We start from the raw sequence: 18158 nt of genomic DNA, 5'->3' as shown, positions 1-18158 counted from the left end.
ACAAATCTCGTCTCGAAAAATGCCACCGGGACCGTCTGGGATCGGATCCAGGCCGACGAGTTTCAATAAAATTTAACTTCGATAAGTAGTTCAAAAGTTATGTAAACTCAATGGTTGGTGGTTGATCAATTTTTCACAAAGTCAAACTAAAAAGTGACGAACTACGTATTTATTTATTCCGGATCTAAACGAAATTGGACGAAATTTGTGTACAAACCCATCATATTACCCTGGGTGCTGAATAGTGGTTCGCAAAACGGCCTCAATTTTGGACTGTCAAAGTGGAACCAATTTACTGTTCGCCAAAAGAAGAGAGTATCGTTATCGATAATTAAAAATAGTTTTTTTTTTCGCAAGAATGAAAAATGAGTGGCTTTTGAGGATATGGAGTTGAAGTCAAGAAATCTTAAGAAAGTTGATGGCGAGATGGTCATTTTTTAAAATTATGAAGGGAAGTAGTTTATGGAGTCGATGGGGCTGTATCCATCCAGAAGCTGTCTTTATTGTTTAATTCTGTTTGAAAACCTACTGGTTTAGGGAAAATCTTCTCTGTTTGTTGGATCAGCTTCACTATATTTAGCGATGTTTTTTCGTTGGACCAGGAAGAGCTGCAGGATTCCAAAATCAGACAGAGAATTTATCTGCAACATCGCAGAATGACACTCTAGCTGCAGTTCTTCGTCACCCGTAAAAAAAAAACATCTTCTAACCGATCGAAACTTGAAAACACACACAATTTACCAGCAAAAAATGTCAAAAACTAGACAAAATAAAACACACACTACTGATTATAAAAGAACTCATTTATCAGTAAGAATAAAGTCATCCTTGTGCTTGAACAGCCTCCTACTTTGTAGATGTAAACAAAGTGGGATCATTCGAAAATCACGTTACGCATTCTTTCTATTCATCACCCAGATATTACCTATTGATAGGAAAGACCTCATAAGTGGATTAGGTTAGTTTTTGAGACAACAGTTTCTAACTGCTGTTCAATAAAATTGTAAAATTGTAAAATTGTAAAATTGTAAAATTGTAAAATTGTAAAATTGTAAAATTGTAAAATTGTAAAATTGTAAAATTGTAAAATTGTAAAATTGTAAAATTGTAAAATTGTAAAATTGTAAAATTGTAAAATTGTAAAATTGTAAAATTGTAAAATTGTAAAATTGTAAAATTGTAAAATTGTAAAATTGTAAAATTGTAAAATTGTAAAATTGTAAAATTGTAAAATTGTAAAATTGTAAAATTGTAAAATTGTAAAATTGTAAAATTGTAAAATTGTAAAATTGTAAAATTGTAAAATTGTAAAATTGTAAAATTGTAAAATTGTAAAATTGTAAAATTGTAAAATTGTAAAATTGTAAAATTGTAAAATTGTAAAATTGTAAAATTGTAAAATTGTAAAATTGTAAAATTGTAAAATTGTAAAATTGTAAAATTGTAAAATTGTAAAATTGTAAAATTGTAAAATTGTAAAATTGTAAAATTGTAAAATTGTAAAATTGTAAAATTGTAAAATTGTAAAATTGTAAAATTGTAAAATTGTAAAATTGTAAAATTGTAAAATTGTAAAATTGTAAAATTGTAAAATTGTAAAATTGTAAAATTGTAAAATTGTAAAATTGTAAAATTGTAAAATTGTAAAATTGTAAAATTGTAAAATTGTAAAATTGTAAAATTGTAAAATTGTAAAATTGTAAAATTGTAAAATTGTAAAATTGTAAAATTGTAAAATTGTAAAATTGTAAAATTGTAAAATTGTAAAATTGTAAAATTGTAAAATTGTAAAATTGTAAAATTGTAAAATTGTAAAATTGTAAAATTGTAAAATTGTAAAATTGTAAAATTGTAAAATTGTAAAATTGTAAAATTGTAAAATTGTAAAATTGTAAAATTGTAAAATTGTAAAATTGTAAAATTGTAAAATTGTAAAATTGTAAAATTGTAAAATTGTAAAATTGTAAAATTGTAAAATTGTAAAATTGTAAAATTGTAAAATTGTAAAATTGTAAAATTGTAAAATTGTAAAATTGTAAAATTGTAAAATTGTAAAATTGTAAAATTGTAAAATTGTAAAATTGTAAAATTGTAAAATTGTAAAATTGTAAAATTGTAAAATTGTAAAATTGTAAAATTGTAAAATTGTAAAATTGTAAAATTGTAAAATTGTAAAATTGTAAAATTGTAAAATTGTAAAATTGTAAAATTGTAAAATTGTAAAATTGTAAAATTGTAAAATTGTAAAATTGTAAAATTGTAAAATTGTAAAATTGTAAAATTGTAAAATTGTAAAATTGTAAAATTGTAAAATTGTAAAATTGTAAAATTGTAAAATTGTAAAATTGTAAAATTGTAAAATTGTAAAATTGTAAAATTGTAAAATTGTAAAATTGTAAAATTGTAAAATTGTAAAATTGTAAAATTGTAAAATTGTAAAATTGTAAAATTGTAAAATTGTAAAATTGTAAAATTGTAAAATTGTAAAATTGTAAAATTGTAAAATTGTAAAATTGTAAAATTGTAAAATTGTAAAATTGTAAAATTGTAAAATTGTAAAATTGTAAAATTGTAAAATTGTAAAATTGTAAAATTGTAAAATTGTAAAATTGTAAAATTGTAAAATTGTAAAATTGTAAAATTGTAAAATTGTAAAATTGTAAAATTGTAAAATTGTAAAATTGTAAAATTGTAAAATTGTAAAATTGTAAAATTGTAAAATTGTAAACTTGTAACATTGTAAAATTGTAAAATTGTAGAATTGCAAAATTGCAAAATTGTAAAATTGTAAAATTGTAAATTGTAAAATTGTAAAATTGTAAAATTGTAAAATTGTAAAAATTGTAAAATTGTAAAATTGTAAAATTGTAAAATTGTAAAATTGTAAAATTGTAAAATTGTAAAATTGTAAAATTGTAAAATTGTAAAATTGTAAAATTGTAAAATTGTAAAATTGTAAAATTGTAAAATTGTAAAATTGTAAAATTGTAAAATTGTAAAATTGTAAAATTGTAAAATTGTAAAATTGTAAAATTGTAAAATTGTAAAATTGTAAAATTGTAAAATTGTAAAATTGTAAAATTGTAAAATTGTAAAATTGTAAAATTGTAAAATTGTAAAATTGTAAAATTGTAAAATTGTAAAATTGTAAAATTGTAAAATTGTAAAATTGTAAAATTGTAAAATTGTAAAATTGTAAAATTGTAAAATTGTAAAATTGTAAAATTGTAAAATTGTAAAATTGTAAAATTGTAAAATTGTAAAATTGTAAAATTGTAAAATTGTAAAATTGTAAAATTGTAAAATTGTAAAATTGTAAAATTGTAAAATTGTAAAATTGTAAAATTGTAAAATTGTAAAATTGTAAAATTGTAAAATTGTAAAATTGTAAAATTGTAAAATTGTAAATTGTAAAATTGTAAAATTGTAAAATTGTAAAATTGTAAAAATTGTAAAATTGTAAAATTGTAAAATTGTAAAATTGTAAAATTGTAAAATTGTAAAATTGTAAAATTGTAAAATTGTAAAATTGTAAAATTGTAAAATTGTAAAATTGTAAAATTGTAAAATTGTAAAATTGTAAAATTGTAAAATTGTAAAATTGTAAAATTGTAAAATTGTAAAATTGTAAAATTGTAAAATTGTAAAATTGTAAAATTGTAAAATTGTAAAATTGTAAAATTGTGTAACCAGTGTGAGTGTTGTGTACAATAATTGATGTGACTCGTCGCGAATTTTGTGTTAAATTATTTAAATGTAAATTATTGTGCCAAGAAGACGTTGTGTTTGTCGACGGGAAGTTACCAGGACGCTGCCCAGCAAGCAAGAAACCCGAAGCTGGAAGTCCCACACCGTGCGTCGTTACCGCTAGTCACCACCAGGAGCGCTGCTGCATAACATCGCATGGGCGGCCATTGGGGGTGGTGAATGTGCGTAATCCTTGAGGATGACAGGATGAGGAGGAGATGGGTTGGCGCGTAAGAGGTCAGGGGTTCGGGATTTTGACCCGACCGTTGCTCGGTCATTAAGTCCGGATATCGAGAAGTGGAAGGTTGTCGGCAAGTACAACCGTTACCCGCGAAGTCAGTGTACCAGTGTTGGAGTATTGAATCCTTGAAGGATTGGGAAGTGCCCGGAAGAGCTACATCCGTGGCCGTGCCGAGAGAGCAGGAGTTTCCCGTAGGAGATTTGGACATCCAGGTATGACCGGAAAACCCCCAGGAAAATCCCCGAACAAACCCCAAGCCTGACAATACCCTAACCGCCATTTTGAATCCCTCATCCAGGACCCCTTTGTGTTCCTTTGTTCACTGCGTGAACACCGTGGTTTCACCCCGGCCGTGCGACATCCGGCCCGGTGAACCATCCGTACGAACCGTCAGCGTCTCGCTGGACAGTGTTCGACCGCCAGGCCGTTACCGTTACAACCGCGAACCCTAACCCCGGACTGTTCCGACGGAGTCCCCGGACACCGTCGAAGCCTGTTGCACGTCACCAAGCACAGGAAGGGCGCGGACGGCAGGCGAGGGTCCTTGAAGGCTGCAGCCGAAGCGTCGGAGGGTCCATCCGACTGACGAAGAAGCCACCCCCTTGGCAGAGCGCCGGAGGAGCGTCGACGACAGCAGGAAGGAGCAGCGACGACGGCAGAGCGGCGAGAACGGGGCCCCGAACGCGTGCACCGGAAGTGCGAAAAGAAGAAGAGGACGTGTGAGGTAGGAGTAGTTATAAGGAAGTGGGACGGGACGTGTGAGCTAGTGGAAGTTGGAAGGTATTCCCGGAATAAATTGTCGACCTTACGCGAAAAATAAAGTAGTTTCCCTTAGTCATTCGCAGTGTTTTCTTGGCTTTTGATTAAACTCGAGCGTCACGCCGACCCTGGGTATTATAAGGGAGAGTCCCATCGGTTTTGTACGCCCTGACACCGGAAGCACATCTCTTACAAGGTTAGTTCACTTCGAGTATGGACTGGGAGTGAACACCAGTTGTTATAATTGTAAAATTGTAAAATTGTAAAATTGTAAAATTGTTATTAAAGCCCTACAGCAGCAGAAGTACCCACCCAAAAACGTAGTTAAAATTTGTTTCCATACAAAAAAAATATGGAAATATCACATCAGGAAACGCTGACAGATTTTGTGTCAAAAAATGTGTAATATTACATCAGGAATTGATGAATTTTCATCAGGTTCACATTTTTTGAGTAATATTACTCAAAAATAAGTAATATTCAACCAACCAAATTTTCAACATTCCAAAATTAATTTTATTTTGATGTGCACCAGAGTGCTTTAATTTCTAAACCATGTTAACAAGTGTTCATGGTTTGCTATTTTTTCATGGAACGTTTTTGTACTTTAGTTATCACATTGTTCCCGATTATACACTATTTTAGGAACGATTTTTTCTCCGTCTAGTATCATCATCATCACAATTTAGAAAAAGCTGAATCTGTCAAGGGCATTTAATTTTCATTTACCTATCAAACTCATGGAGTCGCACGGTATATCATGATTTTAATCTGGCGTTTGATTTTTTTCAACTTTAACCCTTTTTTGGTACAAATATCGGACACTTTTGTTTGCAACCAAAACTTCTTCAAAAAATTTCTCCATCATTCTGAACATGCACGACAGTTGGCAAGACTTGTCTACCCGTACCGAACTCCCCGCGGATCCTAGATCTCATTTTATTCTCTCAATCTGTGTAAATTTTCTGTTCCGCCCCCATTCCTCCACAAATGGTTCGAGTCGAGTGGAGTACAGGCCACTTTTTTCCCACTTAAAGGCGAACCACAAACACATGTTTGAAAAAGTATCTGTTATTGCTTCGGCGATGTTTCGCTGTACATCTAAGCTGTAAGAAGAGAGTGCATCCACCACCACTTCCATCGAAGAGACACCAACATGGCCCCACAGCCCGATGGGGAGGAAAAATGCATCGCATTCAAACGGAAACAGCGAGAAAAAAAGGCGCGGATATACTGCGGGACCAAGTTGGAGTTTGCTCTTCTCCAAGCGCCCCACCGGAGAAGGGGAGCCTGACCAATACAGTCGAACGCGAAAGGGAGCGTCTTGAGCGGACAAAACTCTTTGTGTATGTGTGTTTGTGAGTGCACTCTGAAAGAAAGAGACGGAAAAACGTCGCGAGTCGCAAAAGACGACGACGACGAACGGGTGACACGCCTCGTGGTGGGTTTGAACCAAAAGATCTGTCCAACGTAACGCGAGAACACATCCGCGTATACGTGTGTGATCCAATCGTGAAATTGCGCGCGGCCAGGGCTGATGAATTGGATCGTCGTCATTTGGATGTTTGGAGTTCCGTCGGCATTTCACTCTCAACATGGTCTCCTTACGAGAAGACTCCGGTTGGAGGAGTCGCGTTCCGGAGCTGCCACCGTTGACCGCACCACGAACTACAAGATAGTACAAGGCAGGGAAGGGCGGCTATGATGGATGATGGTTCCTTGGTCTTGCCTGAACTTGCGTATGCGGCAGGGCATCCCAGGGGATTGTGGTTTCTTTTTCACACTATGTTGGTGCAAGCAAGGTGGGTACCATCATAATGCTTTGTGTGTTATTTTTATTCGTCTGAATTCATCATCTGTACCGCTTCCCGCTGTACCACAAGCGTGCTGCTATTGGTGGTACACAGAGACCTGTTTGCTGCTGCTACTGGTACACATGCTCGTCGCCCAGTCTTCGTCGTATGCACTCGTTATGGAGCAACTACAAGAATTAAAAAAAAAACAGAGCAAGAGAGAAGGCAGCAGCAGCTTCTGTTCAACAAAAAAGGTGGTGATGGAATAGTAGTGTGGTAGTGGTTTAATGGTGTTTTTTGGGGTGGTTGGTGGGTGGTCTTAACGCGGTTCTCCAGCAGCAGTAGCAGAGAGAAAGAGCGCAAAGTTGCTGCGTGGTTTAAGTGGAAACAATAAAAATAAAAAAGTTTCTCGGAACATATTACAATATTTGTTTAGAGACACAGATACACGAGCGCGCGCCCGCAACATACAGACACACTTAAACATTGTAGGATATTGGTTGGTTCACTTAATACTACATCGTTCCGTTTCATGTTTTCGCTTAAGCTCCATTTTTGCTAATATGTTTCACTTGGTTATGGTTGTTTCTTCATTTTAAAGACATTGCCATTGAAAGATTACAACATTCTGTATGTCATCAATTTAGCGGAAACTACAATTAAATTCAAATTGTTAAAAATGCAAAGTAACGCTGCGGCTTGATCCATGTATGTGGGTAATTCTCTACCAACTCACACGAAATCGGGAAAAGTTGCCCCGACCCCTCTTCGATTTGCGTGAAACTTTGTCCTAAGGGGTAACTTTTGTCCCTGATCACGAATCCGAGGTCCGTTTTTTGATATCTTGTGACGGAGGGGCGGTACGACCCCTTCCATTTTTGAACATGCGAAAAAAGAGGTGTTTTTCAATAATTTGCAGCCTGAAACGGTGATGAGATAGAAATTTGGTGTCAAAGGGACTTTTATGTAAAATTAGACGCCCGATTTGATGGCGTACTCAGAATTACGAAAAAACGTATTTTTCATCGAAAAAAACACTAAAAAAGTTTTAAAAATTCTCCCATTTTCCGTTACTCGACTGTAAAAAATTTTGGAACATGTCATTTTATGGGAAATTTAATGTACTTTTCGAATCTACATTGTCCCAGAAGGGTCATTTTTTCATTTAGAACAAAATTTTTCATTTTAAAATTTCGTGTTTTTTCTAACTTTGCAGGGTTATTTTTTAGAGTGTAACAATGTTCTACAAAGTTGTAGAGCAGACAATTACAAAAATTTTGATATATAGACATAAGGGGTTTGCTTATAAACATCACAAGTTATCGCGATTTTACGAAAAAAAGTTTTGAAAATGTTGCTTTTTGCGTTTCTCTTTGTTTCGTCGTCCGTGTCTGTCGCGGGTGACCATGAACGGCCATGATCGATGACGACCAACTTTTTCAAAACTTTTTTTCGTAAAATCGCGATAACTCGTGATGTTTACAAGCAAACCCCTTATGTCTATATATCAAAATTTTTGTAATTGTCTGCTCTACAACTTTGTAGAACATTGTTACACTCTAAAAAATAACCCTGCAAAGTTAGAAAAAACACGAAATTTTAAAATGAAAATTTTTGTTCTAAATGAAAAAATGACCCTTCTGGGACAATGTAGATTCGAAAAGTACATTAAATTTCCCATAAAATGACATGTTCCAAAATTTTTTACAGTCGAGTAACGGAAAATGGGAGAATGTTTAAAACTTTTTTAGTGTTTTTTTCGATGAAAAATACGTTTTTTCGGAATTTTGAGTACGCCATCAAATCGGGCGTCTAATTTTACATAAAAGTCCCTTTGACACCAAATTTCTATCTCATCAACGTTTCAGGCTGCAAATTATTGAAAAACACCTCTTTTTTCGCATGTTCAAAAATGGAAGGGGTCGTACCGCCCCTCCGTCACGAGATATCAAAAAACGGACCTCGGATTCGTGATCAGGGACAAAAGTTACCCCTTAGGACAAAGTTTCACGCAAATCGAAGAGGGGTCGGGGCAACTGCTGTGTGAGTTGGCGGAGAATTACCCATGTGTATTAAACGAGTAATTCATTTTTTAATCATCATGTTAACTAAATACATTTAAGAGGTTACATACATGTAAATCGAAAAAAAAGTCAAAGGTGAGGTGTGAGCTCACACTTAATTTTATTTAAAATCTGTTTTCAGGGCATTAAAATATTCATTTTTATCTATTATCAAAACAAATTAGAAGAAATTTGGTTTTATCATTGCCGAGATATAGCTATTTGAAGATAGCAGTTTCAAAAAACGGGTGCCACGATATCTTAACACTTTGGTGGAGACTCGTTAAACCGGTCCTGTGTGCATGACGAAGGCCGATTTTCGAAAAACTTATTTTTAAAAAAGATAAAAATATTTTTGTGTTATTCATATAAAATTTCAAAATCGGGCTTCGTCAATCCGAATTTCAGCCAATTTGGTCCATCCCATCTCGAGATATCGTGGCACCCGTAAATCAACTCGGTGTTTCGAGAAAAACGCTCAAAAAGTTTGACAGTCCGCTTTGCGCACGGCAAAATGTTGAGCTTAAAATCGTCTCTAACTTTGTTTAATCATATAATATCTTCATAAAACTTTCAGGAGTGATTGAAAATCATCTTTTTAGTGGATTCAATAAATTTTCTGTAATATGAAATTTTGTGATTTTCTACATGTATGTAACCCCTTAAATATATTTTTAAAACACATTATTTTAAACATGCTTTTCTTAAATTTCATTTCATTACCAATTACCAATTTTGAAGTTCAATTTGAACATCAAAGACGTGATTCTTAAACGCTAAAAAGAGATTTCGTAAACATGAAAATAGTTCATGCCATCGGAAACCTGGAAGCAATCTGTTCTGGTTTCACGGTACGAAATTCAAAAATGCTTCTTCTTATGGTATCGTACTCATTTGGTATAAAAATTGTTGAAGTTTTGCTCTTTATGAAGTTCTGTGGGACACCCTTAAAGGTATTTTTGGTTACATTTGAGTACCTTTCGAGAAATTCCAACAAATATATTAAAACAAGCCTTACCCGACAAACTTCGTTCTGCCCTTTTTTTCGTTTGTTGACATTTTTTGATTTTTTGCTTATTCAGCCTCCAAACATGATATTGCGTAACTTTCTCCATACAATTTTCCGATGCTCCGGAATCGGATTCAAAGTGGCCAAAGGGTCAATTTATTAGCGTATAAACCTTCATTGGACTTACACGAACCCAGCGCAACAAAGAGCACCTCGATCCGACGCTCCGTATCGAACTGATTCGCGTTCGAACAAAACCGTCGATTTTTTTTATATACATAGATAGAAGAAGAAGATGACTTTTCGAGACGTACATCAACTTAAGACAGCTGCCAAAATGACAGAATTTGTTTCAAAAACAAGTATTTAAAGCCGTAAAAATAACTTTGACCCAATCTCACACCCCAGACCCATTGACCCCTCTAACTGACGGTAGTTAACTTTAAATTGAAAATAAAATACAAAAGTCATTTTATAAATCTAAATGGCTATTAAATAAAATGCACGGAAAAAATAGGTTGCGTTCACAAAATTGGGAAGAATCCCATTTATTTTCATGATATTATAAACTTAGGTACAGTCCAAAATTGATTATCCGAAGCCTCAATTATCCAAACTTTCGATTATCCGAAGTTCGATTATCTGAAGGTTTGTAAGGGCTTCGGATTATTGAATCAATTTTCATTTCATTTTCTTATTTTTATCATTACATTTAAATTCTGCTATCCCATTTTAGTAAAATTAAAATAGCTACGTATTAATTTACATTCCATTTTAGTCAAATTTAAATAATTACGTATTAAATTACAAAATGCATTGTTTCAATATTCTATCACAGTCAATTTGGCCGACATCTTTGATTTATAGGTCCTATTATACTTTATCATTAGTGACTAGAGTCGAATTGATCAACGATCACTCCTAGATGGTGACGATTCTCGAGATTTTCAATTTCCCGGGAAGCGAGAGTTGAATTTTGCAATTTCCTGGGAATTCTTGGGACCCGGAAATTTTAGTTTTATTAAACTGAACCTAATATTAACAATTGGCGTTCTTAAATATTTAAAAAATGCCAGAGTTTTAATTAACTGGCAATTCTTTTTTGGTACCTTTTCAAAATTAAAAATTACTAGCCTCCAAATTTTAAAATAACATTGAAGAATAGAAGTCAGTTAATTTTAAGTATCTTCGTTTTTAATTTAATAGTTGTGACTGCCAGTTATTTAAGGTAAACTATGGGCTCCCCAACTTAGTGGTCATGTTAATCAATTACAAATATTGGGAATTTTTGCAAGTTTAATTTAACACTTTCTGAATTTCTAACATTACTCGTTTAGTTTCTCACTCGATTATCAACTTGTATTAACATCAAATTTGTTAAATATTTGCAAGGGCAAATCGAACTATTCAAAAGTAGACGTCAAAAAACAATTTTCAATCACTTAACTTTTTTCAATCCCATTGCTAATATAAACATTGCTCAAACAAATCAATCGATGTTGAACGGTAAACAGAACGGTATCTCTCTACATTACAGTTCACACACAAACATACAATACCGTAGAAATACAGCCTCCAGCAGCATCCTCGCAGTTACATGGCCCTGACATGGGGCCACAATGCTGCCTGGTAGCACCCAAAGCACAAACATAATACCTTTTAGTCGTTACATGGAGCAATATTGCAACGTCGACGAGTACTTCCTGCGAGAGGGTGGCAGAAAGGCAGAAAACAAAATCGAGGCAAAAGAAAGAAAGAGCGAAATTTGTGTAGGCGCGTCGAATAGGAGCCACAGAATAAAAGTACATATGTAGGACTCGTACCCTCCGATGTACGCACATATCGATGTAGAAGGAGAGGTTGTTCTGTCTGTGGAGCAAATAAAAATCGACGAAAACGTGCCTCAGCACACACTACGGACGCAGGCACACCCTCCAACGAGCGAACGAACCGGAGCATAATCTTGGGAACTTGATTACAATTCGTTGATCGCCGCCTGCTGCTGCTAAGACTAAGGCACCGGAGCTGAAGGGGATGAAAACGCAGGAGGCTATGAGGCCATATCGAATTGGAATTGGATAACACAGATCCAGGCAGGCGCTGCCGCCGCCGTTCGGTTGTTACTTGCAGCAGACGCCGCCGTTGTCGACGAGAAGTTTCGAAATCCAAGCGAAAAGAAGGAAACAAAAGAAAAAAGTTCAACCGAACGGTTGGGAAACTCGCACTAAAAAGCATATTAGCACTTTGCAGATCCAAAAAAAAACGAAAAGATGTTGAAAATAAGCCAAGTGAAGCGAAACAGAACACAGGGAGAGAGAGATAGAGTGAGGCAAACAAGTACAAGCGCTAACGAAAATAACAAGAGCGCATATGCAAGCATTAAAACATTGGGATTAACATAAAAAGATATCATATAAATTGTTGTTTTATTTTTCTCTTATCAATTATTTTGCTCCTCTTCCAGTCATTCCGGGGCGGGTGGATGGTGGTGGTGTCCGCTACAGCAGCAGCAACAACAACACAGACGCTTCAGTGGATTAACCCTTGTCGGTGGGGTGGAGGAACGTATCCAAATTGAAGCGACTAAGTGGATAAAGAGAGGACGATATACCATTTACTATATAGATACAGCGAGCGTGAGCCTGAAATAAAGAAAAAAAATGAGGCTGTCGTGAGCAAATGTTTCTGCAGTTTAATGTGCGTGGAAAATGCATCAGGGTCACCAAACTTGCCGTGCATTCTGTGCAATGGGTAATTATACCATTTATATGGTAATGTGGTCACATCCCATAGCTCTCTCTCCCACTAGCAATCGTTGGGATTGCACAGAATTTGACATTACTTGTGGCATTTGCGATTGAATCATACCAAACAGACGAAGAAAGCTGAACTTTTTCTTATATCCAGTTTTCTCTTTATTATGTTAATTGCTTTGCAGTGATCATAGTGGTTTTACTAACCTCTAACAGTTTTGAACTAACCTATGGGTCCTGTCACTCAATTAACTGTATACAAAAAAGTAAAATTCAAAGTTGACTTTTTCTGATGATGCTCAAATTTAGCGGAGCTGTTTATAGTATCGAAACATGCAATAATCCGGAATTCCACTCCTTCTTTTTTAGCACCACCCCAAAGTTAACATTGACTTTCCCGATTTTGGCGTAAGTTTTGTATAAACACCAAAAACAGTATTTTAAATACGAATTTTAGATTACTATTGAACGAATTTCTGTTAACTTGTTTTCACAGCGCAGTCAGAACGTGCCATATGATCACATAAACATCAATAACGTGATCGTGCTAACTTGTCGCATCTGCCATTTCGACCTTCCGAGAAAAACGCATTGACATTTTGTTTGGCTGAAGTTATAACTAAAAATGTTTATATTAAAAAAGTTATAACTAAAAATGTCTAAACGCATTTTTATCACTTTTGAGTTATCGATGCAGTTTGGTCGAAATCGCATGCGATTTCAGAAAAAAAAACAAACATATCCAGTATTTTGTTCTTGCAGCAAGTTGCAGGGTTTGAAAAAGCACGTGTAGCGACCCTAAGTCGCTTACCTACTATACATAGACTACAGTTATTGTTTGTCATGAACAATGTCAAGTTCACGACAACGGTAAATGGTCTAGCACACGCGGTGTGTTATACAAAACATTCAGGTAGCGGTAACGCTTGACACCTGATGTTTTGTATAACATTTTTCGACCACGACCTAGGGCACTGGTAGATCACAGTTCAGTGATCTTAGTATTTAACGGCCTGAGCTTGTTCAGTCGGGGTGTCTTTTTGTATTGTGCAGTCATTAGTCAGTGTTCCTTATGCTTGTGCTCTGTTATCAGTTGTGCAGCTAAATAGTCTTGTGCTTGGGTTTGTGCTTGTGCTTGTGTCAGTCAGTACTCATGTCAATGTAATAAATAAAAGCAGTTAAAATCAATGTGCAAGTGTTATCTTAACCAGTGCATAATATCACAGTTATCCCGCTCGGACACTCGGTCCGATACATCTGGTGACAGCGGAAACTAACCGCTAGGAAAAAGGAAAACGCCATTTCTGACTGACTTAAGTAATAATTGTTACAGCACTCGATTTTGATTAGAAGATACAAGGAAGCAAAAGTGTGGGTGTATTACTCGTGAATTCTAGAACCACGCAGAACTGAGTATTGTTTGTGACCGTTTTTCGTGAATTTGTGTGTTGCTGTTTCGACGACTTTGACGATTTCATCCGTAAGCGAGGCAGGCCACCACGAGAGGATGATCATCATTCTACTGATAACATGGTGAGTACCTTTTAGTTTTAAGTTCTGTTTTTTTTGTGAAAAAAGTAATATTGTTTGATGATTTGATGGAGAAGTCAGTACTTCAAAGCTATTTCGTTGAGTAAAAGTGTTTGAATAAAATGTTCATTGTTATGCATCACTTATAAATTTCAATTTTAAATTATAAAATAACAAAATGGTGTTTGATCTGAAAGAGGCAGTAATTTGCATTCCAAAATTTGATGGATCTCATAACCATCTACAAAATTTTATTGCATTTATAGACCTTTTTGCACAAGGTAATGAAAATAATGTCAACCTTCATTGGGAACATCAACTACTTGTAGTAGTTCGCATGAAGTTTCATGGGAAAGCGCTAGATAAAGCTGACAATATAATTAAAGAAACTTGGAATGAAACCAAACTAGCTTTGAGAAATGCCTTTGAAGAAAAATTAAGTATTGAGCAGATTATCATGGAAGTTTATAGTTTAAAGCAATTGTATCATGAATCTTTTGAAGATTATAAAGAGAGGGCTGACAAAATTCATGCTTCTATTAAAAAGCTTGGGAATAACGTCTATGCAAATAGACAATTTAAATCAAATTTTATCTCAGGTTTGAGAGATTACAATGTTGTGAAACTTGCAGCAAATATCCAAGCTGATGATTATGAAGACTTAGTTGCAGAATTAGTCAAAAAGTGCAGATATATTGAAGCAATTAATACCAGTTCAGCAATGAAACAAAATTATACAAATAACAATTACGATGATGCAATTCGTTATCACTCAGATGATTTTAACGGTGGATGTACATCATTTAACAAACGCCATTATAACTATAGCTCTAATTCAAACTCAAACAGTAGACCATATTATCATGGGAGGAAAAACAACAAATTTCAAAATTTTGAAAATCGCCCACAATGGCAAGACAGAAACCAGTCTCAAAATTTTAATGATAGCAATTTTAATAACCAGACTAATGGTTCAGACTGGTTTGATAACAGAAATGCTAATTTCAGTCAACAAGAAATGGACAATCAGAATAATTTACTAAATTATTCAGATAATTGTTCAGTTTTTGTAACAGAAGAGTCAGAACTAGTGCATAGTTTTGAAGATTTTAATCAAAATTATGAGTCTAAAAATGTAATAGATATTTCAAATTCAAATTACGATGAGCACATCGAACTTGCTGAAAATAGTGAAAATTTGAGTATTGTGCTAACTACTGCGGCATGGAAAGGTGACAATTTATTTGAAGAAAATACTGCAGATGAACCAACTACACACAGTGAAATCGAAGTACAAGTTTTGAATGTTAATGAAGAGTTAGATCAGTTGACCCAAATAAATGAAATAAATGATGATGTTGCAACTACGTCTGATTATTTTAAAGAAGAATATAATAAATCAGATGACAAAGAAATTATTTATGATTTAACAAAGATTTATGCTGAGATTAACGATTCAAACATAATTATTCCTCAATGGATATTTAATCAGAAAACGACTGAGGAAATTCAAAATGGAGTTCATCAAGAACAAGTTGTTGTATTGAAATTTGATCCTATAAAAGATACCGTTTTTGAAAGCCAGTATAATCCAAAAGATGCCAATGAGATCCTAGAAAGTGATATTGCATGGGTTGAAACAACGAACCCGATTGCATTAGAACAAGTTAGAACGTTTAAAACATTAAAACAATATCACACAGATAAATTCAACTCTCGGTCGATATCATCATTGAATGATGGTGATAGAAAAGAGAACTCAAATTCAATTGAAGAAATTAAACCATTTATTTTGAACAGTCAAAATGTATTGCAATCATCACAAAAGCTTGAAGATTTTAAAAGATTTCGTATGAAAGGAAGCTAAATATGTTTTTGATAATTTGGACTGGACACATTATCGAAGAATGTCGAATGAAAATTGAAATGAAAAGGATATTTATTTTAAAAAGAAGTGATTGATTAAACATAATGGTCGCTCAAGTGCAGTGCTCTTTATAACTTTATTCATGAGTGTGGACTCTTATTATCACGTTCACAAAATGGTTTTAAAAAAAATTAAATCCGTATTGTAGTAACTCACCCGCATAATGAAATATGCCTTTAACGGTGCACATCAACCAGAGCTTATGCACCCAAATTTTTATTACAGACATTTTAGTATCTTCAAAACTACGTTTACTATTGCAATATTTTGTTATTCATCCCCTAAAGTACTGTCCACAAATCAATTTACAACAAAGTTTGACTAATTTTACAATGCCGTTATTGCAGGATTGGGTCCGTAAGTTTGGCAAATTTGAAACAAGAAGACAACAACTTCCTTTGTTGCTGTGCACCCTTAAAGATTTGCCTATCGATGGTTTCATCATTAGGTTTAATCCTCTACTCAAAAAAAAAAGTTAGCAAAATGCTCTTCAAAGTATATTTTTACTTGATGACACACACGCTAATAATGTGTACGCTGTCAATGAAAACGATTACGATGTAAATTCGTTTAGTACTTTTAAGAAGAATTTGAGTTTTATCATGTTAAAAAAATAAAAATAATATTTAAAAAAACATTGCATTTTATACTAATATGCTTGCATGCGAGAATTTCCCTTTGCTTGAGACTTTTCTTTTCAGCACACCTACTACCAACTTTTCGGGGTCATAGGGGGAATGATCGGTCGGATCATTTATGTAAGTATATAAATTGAATGATGCCAGTAAATGATTCGGACTATTCTATTCACCAAAATTTAATATCATTCAATTTAAACCTGTATGCATGCAAGATGAATGTAAGAGGTCTGTGAGAAGAACGATAAATAAAATGAATGAAAAAAAAAATATAAGTATGGTTTGAAAATAACCAATCATTTTGTTTATAAAATATTAAAAAAAAAACAAATTGAGAGTCAATCAAAATTAAATGCCGCCTAGCAAATAAAATATGGGACTTAGCCAATTCGTAGAGATAATCATTATATTTAAATAATCATTATATTTAAAAAAAAATCTGCAAATTAAAAAAAATGGCAATTCAAAGTATAAAAACAAAAAAAAACTTAGGGTTTAGAATTTTGAGCCAGTCCTTAGAGAGCAGAATCCACTCTGCTAGGGAGCAGAGGTAACTTCAAACTTCAACATCCGCAATCAATGACGCTGGGGTCTTCAAGATAGGACAACGAAGGGTCCTTGGCGTTACTCCAGATGATGAAAATTGGTGATCTTCAATGTTACTCAATGTTGTATGGTGTTACCATGGATGTTGACGAAGCTGATGGTCTAAACTGTGGCAAGGAGAATGGCAAGATGAGAGATCGATGGAATCTCGTTGGAAAGACAAATGTATACGGTATCAACATACGATTTAAACGACGGCGACTGGGAGATGATGCTCCTAGATTGCGCCTTATGCATTAATAACCGGAGTGTTATTAGCGGCTTAGCAATGAACTTAGATTGCATTTATTTTGGCAATGGTTGCCTGAACCATATTTTTGGCAGTGTTTGCCTTGACAGAATTGATCTAATGAACTAATGGAAGTTCAATCATACCGTATCAAGCCAACGAGATACGAAAAGTTTAACAAGAGATGGCATCAACAACAGATTGAACACTTAACAGCGAAAAGTCAACGGTTGGAACAACAGAGTCAATATCGTCAACACAGCCCAGACGTACATCATCGAAGCAGCCAGGACAACCGTGATTATCCCCGAAGACACCCCAGAGTCATAACGCGAGACGGAAGACATCCAAGAAGACATCCCTGAGGTAGCAAGGACCAACGTAAAGTTAGGAAAAATTATAATATTTTACCAAAAACTTACAACTATCTACTTGAAATCAATCTCTTCAAGATTAATTTCAAGCTGTTAAGGAAGGGGAGATGTAGCGACCCTAAGTCGCTTACCTACTATACATAGACTACAGTTATTGTTTGTCATGAACAATGTCAAGTTCACGACAACGGTAAATGGTCTAGCACACGCGGTGTGTTATACAAAACATTCAGGTAGCGGTAACGCTTGACACCTGATGTTTTGTATAACATTTTTCGACCACGACCTAGGGCACTGGTAGATCCACAGTTCAGTGATCTTAGTATTTAACGGCCTGAGCTTGTTCAGTCGGGGTGTCTTTTTGTATTGTGCAGTCATTAGTCAGTGTTCCTTATGCTTGTGCTCTGTTATCAGTTGTGCAGCTAAATAGTCTTGTGCTTGGGTTTGTGCTTGTGCTTGTGTCAGTCAGTACTCATGTCAATGTAATAA

At 34.2% G+C, this 18158-nt stretch overlaps 1 protein-coding gene across 1 annotated transcript; it reads left to right on the top strand.

Annotated features, from left to right (window-relative positions):
* The first annotated feature begins 6251 nt into the window (after positions 1 to 6251).
* LOC128093705 (TBC1 domain family member 5 homolog A-like) lies at positions 6252 to 17733 on the top strand. The gene is made up of 2 exons (XM_052711372.1): positions 6252 to 6549; positions 11150 to 17733. The coding sequence occupies exon 2, from the start codon at positions 14074 to 14076 to the stop codon at positions 15760 to 15762; it is 1689 nt and encodes a 562-aa protein (XP_052567332.1). The 5' UTR covers positions 6252 to 6549; positions 11150 to 14073; the 3' UTR covers positions 15763 to 17733.
* The last annotated feature ends 425 nt before the right edge of the window (positions 17734 to 18158 follow it).

This window comes from Culex pipiens, unplaced genomic scaffold (assembly GCF_016801865.2).
Source record: "Culex pipiens pallens isolate TS unplaced genomic scaffold, TS_CPP_V2 Cpp_Un0003, whole genome shotgun sequence".
Classification (NCBI taxonomy): Eukaryota; Metazoa; Arthropoda; class Insecta; order Diptera; family Culicidae; genus Culex; species Culex pipiens.
Note: the sequence above shows the minus strand (reverse complement) of the source record. Positions and strands in the feature narration are given on the sequence as shown.